The sequence below is a fragment of the Lissotriton vulgaris genome, chromosome 2_1 (genome assembly GCF_964263255.1).
Source record: "Lissotriton vulgaris chromosome 2_1, aLisVul1.2, whole genome shotgun sequence".
Lineage (NCBI taxonomy): Eukaryota > Metazoa > Chordata > Amphibia > Caudata > Salamandridae > Lissotriton > Lissotriton vulgaris.
In genome coordinates, this window is record NC_141687.1 from 1,557,234,731 (window position 1) to 1,557,257,634 (window position 22,904).

At 44.1% G+C, this 22,904-nt stretch overlaps 1 protein-coding gene across 1 annotated transcript in view; it reads left to right on the forward strand.

The window, feature by feature from the left end:
- Window positions 1–22,904, forward strand: part of EAF2 (ELL associated factor 2) — a 207,955-nt gene that overhangs the window by 35,968 nt on the left and 149,083 nt on the right. The window contains exon 3 of the mRNA XM_086957444.1: window positions 17,961–18,097. Coding sequence (XP_086813570.1) covers window positions 17,961–18,097 — 137 coding nt within the window. The remainder of the gene's footprint in view (window positions 1–17,960; window positions 18,098–22,904) is intronic.

A 22,904-nucleotide genomic window follows, 5' to 3' on the forward strand; every position in this document is an offset into this window, starting at 1 on the left:
CCTCTTACTGCGAGTTGAAGTTTGATACTACTTGGTGCAAAGCAGATCATTCCATCAAGTCAATCAGTAGACCATCCGACCCTCATACACCCTTTGAAGTCACAAATGGGATTCACTGGCAATGTCCTTCACTGATTCTCCCACCTTTCCAGCCAACACCAGTTTGTTCACATGGACACCTCCAGGTCACAAAATATCCCCATCACCTGCGAAGTTCCCCAGGGTTCCATACTGTAATCTTCAACTTTTACATGGAGCCACATGGTGCCCTACCCACAAATAATAGTATCAAAATACACAAATATGCCTATGATGCACAGCTCTTAAGTCTCCTCTACTTCAGACATCCAACACCTCAAACACTACCACGTTATCTAGACCTAGATGTCCAGTGCCTATCCGAAGCTCTACCCAATCAACACAGAATTCCTGTTATTTGCCAATAACAACAAGCAAGAAACAGTACAAACCTGTCTCAGTGACATGAACATGAATTTCGAACCCCAGCTTTTACCAAATGCCATGTCACTTGGTTTCACCCTGGACACCAAGCCCACCCTCTAGAACTCCTTGCCAAAAAAAGTTAGCCTGGTACTTGCTCTCTGTTCTAAAGAAAGTCAAACCATTTCTTCCAGAAACCTATTTGAGAACTCTTCTTCATGCACTTGTACTCTCAGTTTGTTAGTAATGCCTTGTTACGTGGCCTCCTCACAAGCACCCCGTTAAAGACACCCTATGCGCCATAGCACGTCACCCTATCTGCTTGCCCTTTCTGGCCCGCACCGTCTTCAAAATCAGCGGAATCATTTACACGACCATCTGAACCACCAGCACCCCCACTTCGCTTGCAGACTAGCTCACTGTCTCGGATGCCACCAGCAACGAGGCACCATCAGACAGCAGACTAAGAAATGTAAAAAAAAAAAAAGAAAGAAAAACCCAAGATAGGCCTTTTCCATCTATGTGCCCAAGATCTGGAACGATATCCCCATATCCATCAGGACTGCCCCAAGGATGCTCCATTTTTGGAAAAGAGTTGAAGTCTCACCTTTTTTTTTTATTTATTTTTTTTAAACTGGTTTTATTGAATCGCAGAAAGAAACATCCACAGTGCTCCGAACCCCGGAGGGACTGTGACTACAATCACGGGTCATGCTGTGCGATACATTTAATGAAAATACCCTCCACCCCCCCCCCCTAACTACCCAACCTCCCCCCCCCCCCCCCCCCCCCCGTCCTGCAACACTCCGTCTCCCCAACACTGCTATGAGAAGAATACAATCATACATGAAAAGAGCCGAGCCTCAATATGCCCTCTACATCTGCCCTTCCTCGCCCCTTGGCGGCTGTGGGGGCTCCAGCCACAATCCCCTATAGTCCGCCCATCTCTTCCATATCTTATAGTGTTTTGTGGGACAGCTTCTGGCCTCAAGAAGTCTCACCTCTTTAAAGAACACATCACAATGGATTGTCCACAATCCAGCTCCTTCTCTCAATAAGCTCTGAATTTTGTACTTGTCTTTGACCATGTGCACCGCTCCACTACCTTTTGTCTAGGTGTGTGCTATAGAAATGCCATATATATACATCAAGCATGTGCTTGCTTATTTTTGTCTGTTCCAAGCTGTAGTGCCTATTGCTATTGTAAAAGAGTAGTTTCTTTTTTAAACCAGTATTTTTTACAGACACTAAGTTTAGCTTATAACTAAGAATGTAAGCCAACCCTATTAGCTTTGGCAAAGAATGTTGATATTACACCTTCAATTCCACTGTAATTAGCGTTTTTGTACTACCTTCCAAAGTCGCCAGATTTAAGTGTATAGGAAACGCAAAACTCCACTAAATGTGACATTAATATGCCCTTCATAGTTTTGAAGAGCGGCTGTAGTAGCATGCTTGGTGCTGGCTGCAGTACAGTAGTTCATGACTAGAGATCACAGGAGTCAGAAACAAATCCTTTAGGTACCCTACTGGTTTACCTTGATTGTTACTAGCGGCCCGAGTCAGACAGTTTCTTTCTATAGCAGGCTGCAGTACTTAAAGCTGTTACTAGAGGCCCCTAGATTAAAAACATAGATCCTTTATTGGTTGTTATCAAATAAAGAAACCTGAGCCGAAGGTGTTTAAGAGTGTACAGTTGGGGAAAAGATCCCAGGAACAGTCGCACAGCAGTATCTGCAGTAGCCTTGTGCTCAATATCACCATGACTGTATTGGCTTGGCAGAGTTCCACAGGCAGTGTTCCAAATTTAGCACCTGTAATGTCACCGGGCTGTATGAGTGGCATCTCAGCTGAGCGGGGAACGTGCCAAACCAGAGCAGTCGGACTGCGCGGACTCATGTGCATGCACGGAGAAGCGGTAAGCTGAGCTGTGCCTAAGCCGAGCCTGAGTCAGCCGGGCAGCGTGTACTCTGTGTTTTGCTTGACTCAAACGGCTCAACAGAGGCAGTTGGGAGATGGGAGGCGAGTTGTACGGCGAGGCATTGAGAGGCGGTAAGAGCCGCGGAGTCCGCCTGCCCGCTCTGAAAATTGCTGCCGGGAGGAGGTACAATTATTTAAAAGTCAGATGGCGGAACTGCGGCAGAATATGCCACCAGCTCAGAAATTACTTCCTTCCATTAAATAAGGAGTCTGGGTGTGACAGAGAACGTGCTACAAGCAGTGCGCAGCAGCGGAGTCCGCTCCCCTGCAACTCCGCAACCGCGTCTACTGTCTCCTAATTGGCGAAACCGGCAGAATCCACAAATCCCGGGCTTTTGGCCATAGAGGCAACGAGAGGCCTGGGGGCGTTGCACACGGGTCCTTACTCAAGCAGGGGAAGTACGCGATTCCAGTAAGGCGAACCAAGTGGAGAGTGCAGGCTCGCAAAGACCGATCCCGCAACATCACTGAAAACTGACGCCACTGTGGACTGCTAGCGGTCTGTGGTCCGCGGTTGGAGCTATTTCATACAGCGGTCCGGTGCATGGCAGACAGGTAAGGCACTTTGTGCCTTACCTGTCTGCCTCCTCGCAATAACCCAGAGCTGTTTACATGTTGGTGTTCATCGTACTGCTTTACATTTTCTTTGTTTTTGGTCATGTTTAACATTTTTGCTGCAACGTTATTGGTAAGTACCAGGGCACAAGTCCTAAAAAAAGAAGTGGGGGGGACTCTCCAAGGTAGGCGTGGTCACAGGAAGTGACATCACAACAGGAAGTGACATCACAACAGGAAGTGACATCACATGTAAGGCAGATCTATCATTTGCTTATAATGCAAGATTTAACAATTGAAGCTGCTTGGTACTTAAGCCTGTGACTTAAGGTCCCTGTATGGAGGAATTAGCAGCCCAAATGTGGATGAAGTTTGGCGAAGGTGACATCAACACATTTTCAAAACACTACAGGAAAGTTTGACTGCAAGATTTTGTATACATATCAGAACATTAGTCTAACATTGGGATTCTTGGTTGAAGACAATGGAGCTGCCGGGGCATTAACTTGGGTCAATGCCTAAATTTTAGATATATTAACTGGCCATTGTATTTATTTTAGCAGATTTATTTATTTCTATTTATTTTAGGAAATGTATTTAGATTTGGTATATTTTAGTTTGACTTATTTGCCTTCATTTACTTCAGTGCAACAAAATATAAACATTGCTTTACTTTGTATTAATACTGTTTATTTTTGTGATAGTTCCAAAAAAAAGGGCCGATTATGACTCATGCATTGTAATGGTTGTTTCCCCCTTTACAGAGACTACTTACTATAAATTTGGGGTGGGCCTAGCTCATGATGTCATTTTGTGGGGACCCCTTGAAGAAAGCGGGCAGAACCTTTCCAAAACTTTGTGCCCCCCTATCCAGTAGTGCAATTATCCAAACACTGACAGGATTGAGCCTAAATTAAAAATATACTGACATACGTAATGCCAAGTCAGACGTCATCATGGAGTCATGTTTAAATGAACAATCCAGCGCCATCCTACACCTCCCCATTCCACAAAATTATACAATTCAGACCGACAACACAAACTAGAATGGGGCGTTGCTGTCATCATTAAACATTCCATGTGGAAACAGCGACACACGGAAGAACACACAAGGGTACACCATCATACTACTTACATTTTGTAGCCTGGTGTCAATTGTTCAATGCAGGGCTTAATTTGTACCAGTGCTTAGCGCCGGCACTTAACTGGCAGGGCCGGGTCTAGTGGTACTCTGATTCTACACGCACGAGGCGCACAGTGCATGTAAAATGTTTTAATTTAACCTACAGCACACTTGCTAGTAATAAATACTTAATTAACTCCTCAAGTCTCGTGCAGCCGCATCGCATTGTGTTTAGTTTTTCACATCTCAGTTTACCCTTAATTGTTCACGATCACTTGAATAATGAAATATTCTGAGTGGGAGAGCTCTTTGGCAGCACTCTGCCAGGTTTCTCTCTCGTCACTCTCATGCTGCTGTGTTAAAGAGCCTCGGTTCTACCACACAAAGAATTAGGGTGACCAACTGGCATTGGTGCAAATTCAGGACGGTGAGTGTAAAAATTCAGGACAAAGGGTCAAAATTCAGGACACAAATTCAGGACAGGAGGTCAAAATTTAGGACAAAACTTCAGGACAATAGGTACGTTTTACAGACACATCAGAGGTCGCGCAATAGTATATAAGTAAGCCCAGCCATTTCCAAAAGTATTCAACCATTTGCAAACCTATCCATCATGTATCCTTCCATGTATCATTTCACTCATCCATCCCTTCATCCATCCCCTCATCCATCCTTTCACTCATCTCTATTATCCATCCATCTATCCACCCTTTCACCCTATCCATCTGTACACATATCCATCCACTCTTCATCCCATCCATCCATTCACTCATCCATTCAGCCATTTACCCTTTCACCAATCCAGCCATCCTTTCACTTACTAATCCTTCCACCCATCCACTCTTTTAGTCATCCATCCATCCTCCCTTTCTCTCTCCATCGACCCTTTCACTTAGCCTTCCTTCCATCCATCCACCCACCCACCCATCCATCCATCTACTCATCCACTCATGAATCCATCCATTGCCCCTATCACTCATCCATCTATCATTTCACTCCTTCACACATCTATTCATCCTTTTGTCCATCTACCCTCCCTTTCACTCACTCATCCATCCTTTCACTCATATGTCCATTCATTCACCCTTGCACTTATCAATCCATCAATCCATCCATCATTTCACTCATCCACCTACCCCCCATCATCCACCCACCATCCACGCACCCACTCATCCATCCTTTCACCCACCCACCATCCAATCCACTGATCCATCCTTTCACCCATCCACCATCCACCCACCCACTCATCCATCCATCCTTTCACCCACCCACTCATCATCCATCCATCCATCCATCCTTTCACCCACCCACTCATCATCCATCCATCCATCCTTCCACCCACTTATCCATCCATCCCTTCACCCCCTCTCCATCCATCCATCCACCCACCCATCCATCCCTTCACCCACTCTCCATCCATCCATCCTTTCACCCACCCATCATCCATCCATCCATCCATCTGTCCTTCTCTTCATCATCCATCCATCCATCCCCTCATCATCCATCCATCCTTTCCCCTCATCATCCATCCATCCATCCTTCCCCTCATCATCCATCCATCCATCCATCCTTCCCCTCATCATCCATCCTTTCCAGTCATCCATCCTTCCTTTCATCCATCCTTCCCCTCACCCATCCCATCCATTTATCCTGCCCTTCATGCATCCATCCTTCCCCTCCATCCATCCATCCTTCTCATCCATCATCCTTCCCCTCACCCATCCATCCATCCATCCTGCCCCTCATCCATCCATCCTTCATCCTTCCCCTCATCCATCCTTTTCATCCATCCTTCCCCTCACCCATCCATTCATCCCATCCATTTATCCTGCCCTTCATCCATCCATCCTTCCCCTCCATCCATCCATCCTTCCCCTCATCCATTTATCCTTCCCCTCATCCATCCATCCTTTCCCTCCGTCCCTCATCCTTCCCCCTCATCCATCTTTCCCCTCATCAATCATCCAGCTACCCTTCCACCCATACATCCAGCTATTTACATTTTCTCTCCATCCTTCCCCTCAATCATCAATCCATCTATCCTCTCTCATTATCCATTTATTCAATCTTTCATTCATCCATTCACCCTTTCACTAATTCATCCAGCCATTCACACATCCCTTCACTTACTTACACGCCCACCTTTCCATATTAATTTTGAGCTGAGCCCTTTTGAGAAGAGGCCCATCAAGAACTTCACCCTCGCTGCAGGGGCCGTTCCAGGACTGGGATAGAAGCCACCCAGGGCGGAGACAGGATCCACCACGGGGGGGACTGGAGCCATCACAGGTGGGGGTGGACTGGAGCCACAACATGGGGGGACAGGTGCCATCACTGAGGGGAGGGCAGGAGCCATCACAGGAGAGGGAACACAGGGGTGGGCATGCACTATTCTAGTATCATCTTGGGCTCCTCTCCTGCACAAGACAACGAGAAGACAGGCTCTCTGTTCAAAATGCCATCCCCCACTGTGATGTACTGTACTTACAGGAGATACTCCGAGACAACTGATTGAACTGATTGTCCTCTATACTCTGTTAATCAGTGTGGGTGCGATTGTGCCATTTCTTTATTTTCTTACATTATAGACTGCATGTTTGAAGAACCGAGGTTTGCTTACAAATTAGTGACAGTAATTAAGCTCTGTGAAGAGAACCACGTGGTGCCTGGGTGTAATCTGGCCGAGTCTCGGATGTTTGGGGCCCTGGGTAGAAATGGAATGTGTGAACCCCCTCTAAATAGCAGAGACATGATGCATTCAGGGCTGTTTGCATCTGAATAGATGCCCCCTGCTCCTGAACCTGCAGCCCCTCCGTCTCAGTCACCTTCAAGCACCTCTTAACAGCTCATCAAGGGCTGGAGGTGTGAGGGTTGCCATCCCGCTGCGCCTCTCCAATGCTGCTGGGTATCTGAGCTTTCATACAGCATCGGAGTCAAGAAGGGAGGTGGGGGCAAGCTGTGCCCGGTTAAAATTACGGACAAATGCGGAAATGCTTTATTCACTTTGTGCGCGCCGCACTCCCGTTTATTAATGGTGGACGCGGTTTTGATTTAGCAGGGTGGACGGCGTCCACCCTGAAAACCCCTCGGAAATAAGTGGGGGGATGCCGTCCACCCGCGTGGTACCCCGACTCGTGCCCTGGTAAGTACTTCCACAAGCCCTTAAAGGTGAAGGGGAGCCAAGAAAGTGGACTAGAACAAGCCTTCTTGGCGATTAACCATATTTTGAAGTCTCTCTCTCTAGTGGTGCTTGTGAATATTGGATTTATTAAACTAAGTCTGAAATCCACTACCACCATCGCTCTACAACACTTAGTGAACTTGATGGCATTCGTCGGTAGTAAGGCTAGAGATTAAATCGACAGAACCTTTGTGGCCATAGTTTTCCTAACGGTATTTTGAAACTGCAGTATTTGCCATTTCCAGGTTATGAAGCATAATTTAATTTCACAACCCATCACAAAGATGCATGCAGTCTTCGTTTGCTAAAGTTCTCTTTTGTATCTGTGATTTATATAGGGTTTTCACCAGTTCACTAGTTGAAACCCAATCAATGAATGAAGATTGTCAATTTGTTCTTGTGGACACTAAGGTCTGGCAGGGCCGAACAAAGTTGTGCCCAGTTATGTAGAACACAAAGCCAGAGTCACTGACATAGCAAATATAAGCGGACTGGAAGTAAACTGAATTACGTGCCATGTCTTTACAACATTCATATATGAAATAGTGGCCAGAGTGGTGGTAAGTGTTACAAATTACAGATCCCTGAATATGTACAGAGTGAGTATACACTTTGTTGCCAATGCGATGAATAATTTAACAGTGCTTACACTCTCCGAAGCTGAGCAAAGCAGAATTGGCATGCATGTCGATGGGTGGGGAGGGGTGTGGTTTAATTGTTTAGCAGCTTGAAGTATTCCGACTGCGTGGTCTGTAACATCATTTGTACTATGCACGTATTAAATGAATTCCACGACCCTGAAAATTGATTTTTCAATTAAAAACTTTTTTTTGATGCTCAAGGAAACCCTAGGAATTAAAGATTTGCAGAGAGAATACACGGAAGGACACTTTGTTCAGAGTACATGTTCAGATTTTGCACCAGTGCCCACTTTTGAGAAATAGTTATAACCAGTCCATAAGCTCAGCAGAAATAGTGGAGCTGCACCTAGGTGTAGCGAACCAGGAGTAAATATTCACACTAGAACTGCGTAAAGAAGAAATCTGTATAAATTTAAAGGATTTCAAGAACTTGTAATTGCATCGACAAATAATTATTTTAATTAACTCAATTCCTGAAGTGCACAATTGAGTTTGAAAGTAGTTGATCACGTATCATTTTATACTTACTATATATTGCTTCAGATCTTTTTGAAATGTCACCATATCATCAGGACCAAATATTTTTAGGTCTCGCTGCTAGGAGGGGACTTTTTTGAATCGATCAGCATTTTGGCCAAAAACGTGCACGCTTTGCATTGCTTTCTATTGCAACGTGTGCACGTTTGGGGTTTCCCTAGCGGGAGCGAGCTTTGGCAACATCCGTTTGTAATTATCTTGCAAACAGATGGTGCCCCTGCTTGCTCCCGCAAGGGAAACGCTGTGTGGGTCTGTTTTTTTGTTGCTTTTTGTTCGTACCTTTGCACAATGGCAGCTGCTGAGTGCGTGCCGTGAAGCAGTCCTGCTGACTTCCGACTACCCCGCCTCTGCAGTCCATTTGCTGCCCGCCGTCGCCGCTGCCGGTCAGTGCCGGTTTTTAATGAAGTGCATGTAAGCCTTACTTGATGCTTTTAGAGTCCGGCACACAGGAGCTGATGCCTTTAGCCACTGCAACTTCTGATTGTCGGCTGCTTAGTTCTCCGTGAGCCAGAAAGTCTCTTGCGTTGCTACCTCCAAGGTCGCCGGTGCAATTGTACGAGTATTTCGTCCTCCCTTCGATGCAGTGCCTCTTTGCGGGGTCATGTCGTCGAGTGAAGCCAAGGACAGGCTAGACCAGTAGAGGACAGAGCAGTTCAGTCCAATGTACCACCTTGCGATCCCAACAAGCTGCAGAAAGTGCCGTGAAGTTCGGACCCTCGGTGCCACCATAAGGGCAGGAACGTTCTTTGTATTCATCTGCGTCTTTCTCCTTAGTCTGTGGTAAGTGATTAAACTCTCTTGCGGTGGTGTAGCATGATACAGCGGGGGTAGCTCCGGAACCGTGCTCTCCAGTGGCGGAGTTAATCCGTCCTCTTCCTTTCAACCTCAGAATCATTCTCAAGCAAGTCCTTATAGACTTGTGACTTCAAGTGCATTGTCTGTTTTATGCCTTGCCAGCACTGAAACTATTCCTTGTCAATTTCAGAGTTGGTCCCCCCATCGGCATTGGAATCACATCACGCTGCTGACTGCCCTCCATCCCAGCGAGCCACATAAGTGAATCGGCCCACGTGGTACATGGAGCCCCACTGTACCTCTCCACATTGTTTTTTTTCAAGCAACTCCAGTTTTGCAATTAATGCCTACTGACAAAAATAACTAGATCAATCCCCAGAGTTCCGCTGACATTTGCTCTCCAATCGTGAGCGATCCCCCTCTTCAACGTGTGTGCTAAAAATCTCAATCCTCCTACATTCCTAAATGTTCTGTTCTGTCTCATTAAACAAATCCACCGCTCTGGACCCATTAACCGGCGTCCTGTGCGCACCTTGTGTTCCTCCCGCCTTTTTGCTGCCGCACTGGTTACAAATAAAGGACTTCAACGTACACACCAATTGTGTGACAATTATCAATCCTCCTTTCCACTTCACAAGTAGATTAATTGTTTAATATTAAGCAGGCAACATGGGGTCACTCTGTCTGACCCCTTTCTTTCCTTTCTCTAGAGATATTTAGTTCTCACCACCTGTCCTGATGATTATCTCGACTGAATGAGATGGAAACGCCGTTGACCTACCTAAACTCCTCCTTTCATTATATAAAATACTTACAAGAGTAGTGTAGTATTTTGTACTTTTATTTTTTTTAAAAATGTTTTAATGTTTTTCACTCACTAGAGCACTTATATATCCCTTTTTTTGTGAGCACTGGATCATTAGATCTTTTTAAAATAATGAAAAAAAGATAAAATGTTGCAATGAAAAAAATAATTGCATCTAAATCATTTTATGATGTCCTGCACCATACTTCCCTTGCTAACTAAACTATTTGATTTGAGTTCTAAATGTAATTCTGAGTAATATATATAAAATAGAGAAGTTTCAACGATAACTTGTATAGGACTCACTGTCCTCATTGAACCATTGTTTCTCGCATATATGTGCATTTATATAGCAGCGTTTAATCAAGCAAACAAACTTTACCAACCATTGTTTGTGTATATATGAATTTTAACTTAATTACAATTAATTAACAAGCATTGGCATAGCCAATAGGTCTTGCTTTTGGGATCTTATAAGTATTTAGTTATGCAGCACAATATCCTTGGTGCAACAACATCAACTGTTGCATGACTAAACACTTATAAGGTCCCAAAGGCGAGACCTATTGGCTATGCCAATGTTTGTTGTTAATGTTTTTGCAATGTATTTCTCATGGCATTCGGGGAAATTTGGGGTTCAGAGCTGTTGAGGTTTTTGAGTCTGGTTTGTGTTTTTTCTAGTTTGCTGTTCTTGCTAAATAACAGGAATCCTGTTTTGGCTGGGTTGAGCTTCAGGTAGGCACTAGACATCAAAGTCTGTATGATGTGCAGGCAGTATTTGAGACTTTGGATGTCTGAAGCAGAGGAGACTTTCAAGTAGATTTGTGTATAATCAGTGTATTGGTGAATCTTGATATCTGAGAGTAGAGCCCCAAGTGACCCCATGTAGAGGTTGAAGATGACAGAAGACCGTGTGGAACCCTGGGGGACTCCACCGGTAAGGACTACGTACATGGTCCCCTCCAAATTGCAAAAGATAGACAGGTGTCTGTTGGAAAGGCAGGAGGAACCCAAGTCAAGGACATTGCCAGTGAGACTCATTCGAAATTCCAGGATGCATATGAAGGTGGGATGATAAACTGTTCAAAGGCTTAAATCCTTTGAAAGCATAATTGAAAAAAGTTTGTAGTCCTTCAATTCTTGCTGGGTCTTCAGCATGTTTTTAAATAACATTTCTGCAAGCATGAATTGTCCGATATTGTGGCATAATTACGTTTGTTGTATGAATCTTAAACTTAGCACAGTGAGTCTGTAAGATATCACTTTGATCACCTTCTCTAGTATTCTCTGTAGTATTTTTTTTGCTGGTGGGATTTACGTCGTCTTTTGTCATTACCCATGCTTAAGCAATTAATTCCAAGATCGTGTGACCTTAATTTGCTTATTTGGAAGACTGTTTTTGGTAGTGATCACCTCTGCTAGGATTGATATCCTTCAAGAGCCATAGATGATATCTGCAAGGAAGTCGTTGTCCTTCAGTGGGTTTTTACCGAATTTCATTTAAAGAAATACATTCTCACCCCTTTGGCTGAAACACTATGTTTTAACGGTCAAACAGACTTTATACAAACTTGATATATTGTGGGTTTCAAAGTTTTACTTGTAAAAGCCCCTGAGGTGCTCTGAGTATCTGTTTTTCCTGTTTAGTGGTCTTAATCTAGGCAGCAAAGTTGTTCTATTTACTTCCACTTGGTCAACGATAAATAACTAGCACATGGCGGTCCAATATCGCATATTACAGAAAACACATGTACATCCTTTTTAGAATTTCATTTTAACCAACAGTTATCCGGACAGCACGCACCCAAGTACAACCAGCCTACTCTTTCAACTCAAACTGTGACGACTGATGAGCTCAAGGCCAATGAAATTGATGCTGCTATGATTAGGGAACACATCTATGAAGGGAGGAAAGGAGGAGCACCTGGGCCAAACAGGATTCCATCATTTTTTTTTTAAACAAGATCCAGAATACTGGTCAGAAACTCTGGCTTCTCTCTTCAGCTCTGTCAGACAGTCTGGGCACTTGCCCCCATCATGGAAGGGCTCCATCATATCACCAATTTATAAAGCTGGGGATAAAACCCTACCAGAAAATGATCGCTTGATTGCGCTGCTGGATGTAGAGGCAAAATACTTTGCGAGTAATCTACTAACAGCTGCATGAATGGGCAACAGATCACAACATAATCACTCCTTGACAAACAGGGTTCTGCAGAGACCGGTACAACAACCAACCTACTAACAATGTCATTACTTATTGATATGGCAAAACGAACCAAACAATCTCTTCATTTCTGCTTTGTGGATTTTAAGGCGACGTTCGACAACGTCATCCAAGCTAACATGTGGAGGAAATTGGCTCTCTGGGGGATCCTTTCATCTTTTTTTAATCTTCTGATACAATTACACACCAACACGTGGATACAGGTTAAGCTAGGTAATGGCTCCCATCTTTCGAGGAGCCTCCCACACCTAAAGGTCTCAAAACAGGGCTGCGGCTCACACCAACCCTTGAGTTTCTTCAAGTCTCTTTTCCATACTTTGGGCTTGGAGGATTGGGCCGGGATCCGTTTAACTTTCTCATTGATGACGAATGTGACCATGTGGTGATCTGACCAGTCACAGGGTTGGATTGAATCAAGTTGAGTAGTTCCTTCTTTGGAGATGATAAGGTCGAGGATAGAGCCTTTGTCATGGGTCGGGCTGTTGCAAATTTGGGTGAGGTCAGAGGTGTTGAGGTAGTTTTTGAGGCTATTGACCACTGCGTCATTACAGTCATTCCAGTGAAGATTGTAATCTCCAAGGTAAATTTGTGTGTTTTGCCGTCCTGAGTTGATTGAGATTGTGTCCATGAGTTGTTGGGAGAAGGTGAGGTTGTCCCCAGGTGGGTGGTAGATGATGTGAAGTGAACATACAGGTTTGTTTTCACTGATGACATCAAGGCAGATGTATTCACAGGAGGTAAGAGAAGGGGTGGTGACTTTATTAATTGAAAGGTTGCTCTTGTAAATGCATGCGATTCCACCGCCTGTCTTCGTGGGCCTGTCAAGTCTAATGATGCAGTAGTTGGGGGGGACTAGGATATCCATGATAGGAGTAGAAGATTCAGTTAACCATGTTTCCGTTAGGATGGCTAGGTCAAGGTTCAAGGAATTGATGAGATCAGCGACCTCGGAGGAGTGTCTTTGGGCCGATCTACAGTTGAGAAGTGTGCATTTGAGTCTGGGGGAGCAGAGGGAGGAGGAGGGATCTCGAGTGAGGGGGACTTTTGTGAGGTTGTTGGGGACGAAGCTTCTGTTATGCGTGGGGTGTCTGAGAGGGTTGGAGAGAATCGTAGGAATCGTAGAATGGTGGCTAAGATGGAGGTGGGTGGCGAGCCGTAGTTTTGGCGAGTCGGGGCATATGTGCGGAGTAGGGTGTGTATGTCGAGGTCCGAAAGAGTCTTGGTAGTGCGTCGAGGGCGGTTGGAGGTATTGCGAGCGGGGATAGAGGTCCAATGTAGGGGGTGAGTAGGGTGTGAGGGGGGTATGTTATGTTGAGAAGTGGAGGTGGGAGGGGAGTGTCTGGGGTGTGTGAGGGGTAACTCTTTGAGGGTGCGGAGTTGAGGGCGGTTGGAGGTATTGCGAGAGGGGATAGAGGTCCAATGTAGGGGGTGAGTAGGATGTGAGGGGAAAATGTTGTTAGGTTGAGAGGTGGAGGCGGGAGGGGGGTGTCCGGGGTGTGTGAGGAGTAACTCTTTGAAGGTGCAGAGTTCTTCTCTCACTTGGAGGAGGGTGGACATGATCGTGTCCAGCGTGGGATTGGGTAAGGAGTTGGGGGTGGGCATTGATGGAGAGAGAGTCTCTAGGTTACTTGCGCGGGGGGGGAGAGGGGTGGGGAGGTTGAGTGGCTGGGGTTGGAGTTGGAGTTGGAGGTGTTAGGGAGTGTGTTGATGTTAGGATAGGTAGGGGAGTTGGGGGGGGGGAGTGATAGGATTAGCGAAGGTGTTGGTGTTATTGGACAGGGAATCGATGATAGGTGGGGTGAGGCAATTGCGGGACGTGTGGATGCTGGGCGTTGAGAGGGTGACAGGGTGGTAGAAGGGAGTGAGAGTGGGGGGGGGGGGGAGAGGTTGATGGAGGAGAGAGGGCCAGGACTGGCGGGAGTGCAAAGAGTGGGGGGGGGGAGGTTGGGGGAAGAATGAGGGCTAGGAGTGGCGGGAGTACGCAGAGTGGGGGGGAGATGGGTTGGGAGAGAGTCATGTTGTGTTGGGTGCAGTCAGGCGCGGTTGAGGTTGGTTGTTCTGAGAAGCTAGTCGGAAGAGTGGGGTTCTGGTTATGTGGGAGTGGGGTGGAGGGGGTGGAGGTGTTGGTGACAGGGGGGAGATCCGCGTCTGGGATTGAGGAGTGTGAGGTGTATGTAGCTGGGGGGTGATAGAGTAGAGTACTGGAGGAAGGGAGGAGGTGCGTGTTACTGGTAGGAGGTGCTGTGAGGTTGAGGATGTTGGGATTGGAGGCCGGATGGTGTGGGATCTGAGCGTTGGAGATGTATTCTTTGAAGGTGGGGAACAGGTTGTCAAATAGGTCAAGGTTTCTGTCTGTGGCTGAGCGAGAATTGCGGGAAATTATGCAAGCTATGCGGGGTCGGATCTGAGGACATTGAACATCCAATATGTTCCTGTACCAAGCTAAAAGAGGAAAGGGCAGGCCTCCTAAGAATCCACTTTAATGAACGAGGCATACGTATCCGGAGACAAGCAGTACTTGCCTGCTTTAATCCAAAGGACCCTCAATTAAATGGGAAGCTAGTCAAGTTCCTGCTGTTAGAAGGGTCTAAGCAAGGCCCAGTGGCACTCTGTGGGAGTGTAAAACCAACAATAAACTTTAATTTTTTACAATTGTAACCTGCGTGTAGACTCCAGAGGCCTAGAGTATAATGTAAACATCAGGATCTCTGCATCATAGAAACATTCCTGTATTTCTTTTTATTACATAAGACATTTATTAGAGTGCTGATTGAAAAGGCTAATTAACCCACATTTTTTTTATTGGAGTGTATTTTTGTAACGGTTTTAATTATTCAAAAACAATGCGTTTTCTACTCACTTCCACTTTGTAGATAATGTTTTGTATTTCTAAATCTTACAATATTTGAGTGTTTTGGCTGCTCACAGACTTGTATTTAAACAAGAAAAGAGAGTGAGGATCTGAAAGAGCGCATCCTTCTCCCTGAATAATCTATATCAACAAGAACGGGCTCGAGAAAGTCAACTGCATCCAAAAGCAATCTTGTGGGGAAAAGCATTAGGTTTTAAAAAAGAACTCTCTCCTACCAACCTGGTTGGGTTCCCACCTAGGGTGCCGAGTGCATCCTGGGTGTGCTTCGACGCCTGATTACTGCGGAGAAACTTGTTTTCTTTGCCACAATTTGTGAAAAAGGTGGGTTAAAACACTCTCCAGGATCCCCTTCCTAACTGGGAATATTTTCAAATAACCACTAGGTCATTCTGACTTGGCCACCGATTCCCAATCAAGTGGCAACTCTCAATATGAATGACTATAAAAGGATCTGCATCAGTAATATTCACTGTGCATTACAATATAGTAGTAACGTCCAAAAACATGCTTCTAGATTTCTATCTGTGAAAATAACATTTGGGTAATTCTCCATAGATAGTCAAACTTCTCAAAATAAAATAATGATCACACCGCATTGGCATAGAAGAAACATGCAAATCCAGACAGTGGACCGACTCCTCTGTAACCCTCTCGGAAAGGGTTAACTAGCTAGAGGCCGGTCGGGCTGCACCAATAGTGAGCTGCATCCCCCAGGTATGTGTGTTGCTCAGGCAGGTCGCGCCCCCTACCATTACTAAGGCAAGAGATGCTGACACTGGCACTTCTCCGGGATCTCGTGTCAGGGCCGCAATAGGTATCTGACATAGGCATTGGACCTTGAAGTAAGGTGGACCGGGGGAGCACCAGCCACTCTTTTGATTTACCACAAGGAAAGTTATTTACTTTGCAAGCCCTCTTTTATCCCTTGGCTAATGTGTGACTACTGGCAGCACCACCACCGGGATCCATGTCACCTGAATCATCACGACCCCAGTTAGGCGTCTATCGTTTTCCTATTTTTAAAAAATTACAACACATCTGTTGAATGAGCTGGGGAATTATTTTAAATATGCTTTGGCACATTACGGACTACTAATACATGAAACTCACAGATTTCTCAGCCTGGAAAAGGTTTATCTGCACAATTGATTAATTAAACGCACATTGCTGACAAATGACAAGAGGAAACCGACTCGAATTGAGCCTTGACCTCCCGAATGTATGCGATGGAAAGGTTTGAGTGTTGACACACATTGTCTCCCACACACGCTTTCCCAATGCGTGCCACACAAGAAATGTTTGCATAATAACGACTGAGCAACGCGTACCAGCACTGACCGATAAATATTGTACTTTGACGGGAGCAAGCCGAATAAGAAATGAAAATTAATGATTAACGTGCACCCGCACTGACTGGTGAATATTGTGCATATGTGGTAGCATCCCAAACACTGGTGGCATGAAAGGAGGAATGTTTTTTTTTTTTTTTTTTTTTGGTGTGCAACCTTCGATGGTAGACGAGACACTGCGTGGGTGCACTAAACCATATACTGTATTGAAAAACTACCCAACTGATTGTGACTAGCAATTACTATGGCACATTCTTTTTTACAGGTACAGCGTGCTGGGTGTAAACCGTAAGTTAATGTTTCCCACCGAATCGGAGAGATCACCACCACTTAGCACACCTTGGCACACGTGCTTCCACATAATTTTAGGCCGTATTTCTTATGGCCTTTCACTAACTGTCCTGAAGAAAGCCTTGACAATTCACTCTAACTGGCTGAAACATGTAGACCCATTTTTAGGATGCACAAGTTCAAATATATCTCCGAGTCATCTGCTTATTACTTTTAATCCTGCACAGAACCCCATTAATAAAATACTCCTAGTTAGGCAGGGGATCCTGGAGACCCTAGGATGCACTCTGCACCCTAGGTGGGAACCCATTGATGAAGCATGCCACCAACTAGGTTGGTTGGTAAGGGTTGTTTTTAAAAACCTAATGTTTTTCTCCACAATATTGCTTTTAGATGCAGTTAACTTTCTCAAGCCCATTCTTGCTGTTGATATAGATTACTAAACATACTTCTACTTAACCCAAGCCTTTGAAAGACATATTCTTATTGCTGAAAGAGGGGTCTTCCATCCCAAAGTTCTGTGCAGGATGTGTGATGCTTGTCTGGGAAAATACTGCTTATTACACCAGCCACCTCCACGCCTCAACCCCAGAACCCCACAGGTAACATTTTAACTTATGTAGTCAATTTCCCTGTCATTTGGGAGGGGGAGAGGCCCAGATAACTGAGACAAAAATGCCTTCATGGCGGTATTGGTGTTCTTGTCTAGCCTCTCTTAACACCCATCCAACTTTCTCCTCAATTGGCAGTAACTCTACTACATCCGAGGCAACTTGTGAATTGGGTGTGGCAATTGGTGACACTTCCAAAGGTGTGGCCATTGCTTGTATTGGGGGATTTATTTGTACTCTCGATTAAAAGCGGCAGCCTTCATTTTGACTATAGTTTTCAGCCGCTTCAGGCAATTCCCAGCCTGCTAAAGAAGGGAGCGCAAGAACCTTGAAGTACTGAAGTTACCCAGAAGGTATTTTTTATCATTTTGTGTCCATCTTAATGTCTTTTGTTATCTGTTTGGCCTTGTTACAAGTGTGCATCCTGGTAGGTTTATTGTTGAACCAGTATTGTGAACGCACAGCAATTTCACAGCTTCATGAATTCAAATTCTTCAGCAAACAGTTTTTTATGTATGGCTTGATGCTTGGCATGTTTATTTATCTCAACAGGGTTCAACAGCACCAGTAACTGTTTTTAAAGGGTCGAAGAGGCCTTACCTGAAGGAATGCATTTTAATTGTAAACCATGACACAGGAGAATGTAGACTAGAGAAGCTTAGCAGCAACATCTCTGTCAAGAAAACCAGGTAGGAAATATATTGTGACTTTACTTATTATCTTGATGATTGCTTATAGGAAGAAGCTAATCACAGAGCATCTTCTTTGTGAGTCCATACATGATTATTGACAAACTTGTTTTATTGCCAACATATTGAGGCTGGTTCAAAAGCAAAAAGCAATTGTGATACATTAAATAACCGCTCTTGTTAAAACACATGCTCTTGTTAATTTATTATGTAGATGTGCGGTCTGTTCACTACTTCCTGGGCAGTTTGTGGGATAAGTATCTCCAGTGAGTTCTATTGTTTACCAGTGATGTCCCAGTATCCAGATACTAGTGCAATCCAGAATTCTAACCATGGCACTACCTTGTTACACTTGCCCAAAGGCACCAAATTGAGAAATATAAACTTAGTGAGGTTAAGCAGCATTTGGAGTTCAAACACTTTGATACAAGTAATTGCGCTCAAACATAATGCCCATTGAGAGTTATAGCTTTGAAAAGGAATACATCCTTATTTACTTGAACAAAAGTAATGCAAGATAAGAAATAATGCCTGTGCCTACAAATACTGAGAAGCTCATAAAATCTGTGGTCAAACACGGACATGAAACTGACTTCGTACAGTGTTCTACTTAAATAGCAATGGTGCTACGACCAGTGGTAGACTACGAGAAAGAGTTTGGCAGTTCTTGGTGTTCTTCATGAACTTTGTTTTACTGCAGTCTTTAGCTCACCCAATCAGTAGTGTAAAGATGCATGACAAAGTGCAATAATGAATTAAACTGCAATAATTTGTTTATCAGCTCATGTACATATTGTTCATCATCCCAATAAAGTTGGAGTAGTCGAGACATGTAATTTTTTTTTATATATATAACTTTCTTTCAACCCCACAAGATATTGTCTGCCGTTCATTTGTAGCAACCAAATAGAGAACTTTAATTATTATGATCTGGTTAAAATGTTAGATGTAATGCCACATTATCTCTCACCTTCACCCCTCCCACCTCCACCCCCCTCTCCCCGGTGCAACATCTTTTTTGGGCTATCTGGAGTAGCTTGCGCTTAGGCCCCCATATCATTTTGTCCACAAAACCTATCCACTTCAAAATTGTGTACTTTTCTTTCAACATCCTAAGGATTCTAAAGGTACTCTGGGTTTGAGGAGTACCCTGGAAGGGACCGAGAATTGAAGCAAAACACAGCTACATTTTGGGTTTTTGGTAAAAATGAGAAAAAAGTGCCTCAGAAGACAGCATCTGTTTTTTTCTATGCAAATGGTATCAACGAATGGTTAGTGGTGCTAAAATCACCATCTACCCAGCTTTCAGGAACAAGCAGCCTTTTGTCAGAAAAACATTTTCTACACAGTTTTGGCATTTTACAGGGACGTAGCCTATTTTTCCTATTTTTTTTGTGCTGTCAACCTCGTTCCAGTTAGTGGTAGAATGGGTGTGAAACAATAATGGATCCCGGTAAGCTATACAATTCTAAAGAAGACAACATTCTGAATTCAGCAAGAGGTCATTTGTGAAGATCGTCAAGGTTTTCCTATAGAAAGTAACAGTTAAAATAAATATTGAAATTGAGTTGAAAAAAACAGCCATTTGTGCCTACATTTTCACCTGTAACGTCTTGTAACTATGCTAGATTTTTTAAAGCAATAAACCGTTAGGTCTGCGGGACCCTTCTGGTTGCGGGGATTTATCGGGCTTGTAGGTTCACAAAGAACCCTGAGGTACTCCGAGACAATAACTGATCTGCACCTTGCTTTTTTTTTCATTGTGTACTGAGTATATAGCAATTCGTTTGGTGAAATATAATGAGTGAAAAATAGGTATCAAGGAAACCTATGTATTTCCGAAATGTGAACAAGATATGGAGTTTAGAAGCAGTGGTTATTTGCATATCTCTGAATTTGTGTGTAGCCGTACTAGCATATGAATAAGGTGCCATTTTTTACACACGGTCTTACATTTGGAAGGCAGAAATGCATAGAAAGACAACTAGTAAGAACACTTGCTCTACTATTCTTTGTTCCCCCCCAGTCTCCCAATAAAAACCGTATCTCACTTGCGTGGATAAACCTAGCGCCTACTACAGGAAACAAGTCAAAACGCAACATGAACACATCACATTTTTCCACTGAAAACTGACCCTTCTTTTGCAATGTGCCTATTTGGGGAGTTTGAGCCCTAGCTTAGCCAGCACCTTTAGAAACCTAGCAAACCTGGACATTTTTTAAAACTAGACATCCAGGGTGCGGTGACTTGTGTGGCTCTCACCAGATTCTGTTACTCAGAATCCATTGCATACCTCAAACTTTGTAAAGAAAAAAAAATACATTTTCTTCACATTTCTGTGATGGAAAGTAGAATCTGTGGGATACCCGGTTACAGTAACACACCTTATGTACGACAATAGGAAAAGACTTAATATGTAGTTGTCACCCCGGATACGACAATTAAAAGATAATAAATAAGTAAAATATATACAAAACAGATCCATGATTATAAAAGACGTTAAAAAAGATAAGTATTAGCGTCGTTTTAAAAAAAATTGACAGATTAATTACAGAAATGTTCTTGATTGATCAACATGATAAACAGTTAATGAGAACTCATAATTTTCCATCTAATCACCCATACTCAACCCAGAAACTTGGCAGTAGCAACCACAGTCGAGCCTTCAACAGATGTTTTTAAGATCCTAAAGACCTCACTGCTAGATCTAGTACCCAGGTTGACCGATACAGGTTTAAGCCAAGTACGTCTAGGTTTAGCATAAGCATGACAGACAAAGAAAACATGGGCCATGGTTTCACTTGCATCAGGACAAAAGGGACAAGCACTAGACTTAGTGTTGCCCCATTTGGAAGTAAAAGTATGTATTGGCAAGGAACCTACCCTAAACTGGTGGAATAATTTCCTGTCACATGTAGATGTAATAAGGTCCCAGTAACCCTCGAATTTGGGTTCGTGTTTTAGATATAAAAAAAACCTTAGTCAGGGAGCCATTTGAACAAGAAGCAAATCGCTTCATTTTAATTTGCTTCCAATAGACTGCTTTCAACTCAGATTTACTAGGGAAAGTACTTCCCATAGGAGTAGTCCACAAATGGGCCAACCCTAGCTCACATAGTGAATTTTTCATAAAACTAAACCAGACGATTTTTTGATTAACATCTAAATCCCTCACTTCTAGAATGGCCTGGGCATAGTGAGCAAGTTCAGGGGTGACCCAGATACACCTCCAATAGGCTAAAAGCCTATATCTGGCCAAATCCCTGATCGATTGACAGCCCAGGTCCAGTAAAAGTGGGACTATTGATGTCGATTGGGGGAGACCAATTAGAGACCTCATGAATTTGTTGTGGCTCATCACTAGGTTGGTCAGGTTGGTGTGACCCCACAGCGCGACACCATATAGGATAGATGTGCCTATTTTAGCATTGTATATCTGGAGCACCGGGGCAATTGGTTTAGAGTGTGACCGTTTGTTCCCTGAGGAGATCACCAGAGAGTTGGGCATGTTTGACAGAGAGACAGTCTAGTTGTGCCTTCCAACTAATTTTCCTGTCAATTAAAACCCCCAGATACGAAAATGTCTCAGTTTGATCAAAAAAATCCCTCCTTCATCCTAACTCCGCCGATGACTTTTTTTGAGTTGTGCAAGACCATATACTTGGTTTTGTCGACATTTACAAAGAGATCATGGTCTGCACAAAACTCTTCAAACCTCGTGAGGGCCCTTTGGAGACCCGGTCTAGTTTTAGAGAGTATGAGAGTGTCATCAGCAAACATTAATAAGGGGGTCTTAGTACTGGCCAAACAGGGTGCATCTGTGGGATGATCTTTAAAATAATTTATTACCCCATTTATGTAGATAGAAAAAAGGATGGGAGCTAGGATGCATCCTTGTCTCACCCCTTTCTCTACCGGGAATTTGCTCGTGCTCCCACCTGCCGAGACCCATCTAACCTGAGCAAAATTATCGGTGTGTAACTTTACCACTAGATCTAAAAGCTCTAGCGGCAAGCCCATTTTAGAAGCGTAGACCACAGCTTGGGACGCGGGACTAAATCGAACGCTGACTTCAAGTCAACAAAGGCAGCATAGATGGTCCCTTTCCCCAGGGTAACGAATCGCCAATATATAAGAATACATTTTAACACCTTGCCTGCTATGGCTTTTCCCCTCCTATGCTGTAGGTTGCTATAGTCCATGTTTCATGACGAGCTCAGCTCGTCATAAGCACAGCTCCAGTGTGCCTCATGACGAGCTGAGCTCGTCATGAGCAGCGAAGGGGTTAAGACCTGATCCACTGTGCTAATTGATTGCCGAAACCCTGCTTCTAGGTTGGAAAGGATATTCGAGTCATCCATCCATACCTGGATCTGGCCTAACACTACCCTGGCCATAACATTTTGGGTACAATCAATCAGGCTTATTGGCCTGTAGTGGCCAGGGTTTGATCGGTCTCCTTTTTTAAAAACAGGTAAAATTACAGCTCCTGCCCAAGTACTAGGCAAAGGTGCTCCTTTAGAAATGGCATTTAGTAATACTTGTATGTACAAAGCCCAAGAAACAGCATCTTGTAAAAATAAGTCTGCTGGAATGCAATCAAGCCCCGGGGCCCTACCTCTTGGGTCCAGGAGCAGGGCGTTTTCTATTTCTTTTTTGGCGAAGTGTAAAGTGGGAACAAAGACTGGCATCTCAAAAGTCGTTTGATCTGATAAACAACATGCAAACTGGCCCTTAAAGTGGGTAACCCACTGGTCGGGTGCCACATAATTGATTGGAATAATGTTTTGGTCGCCGTTCCCCCAC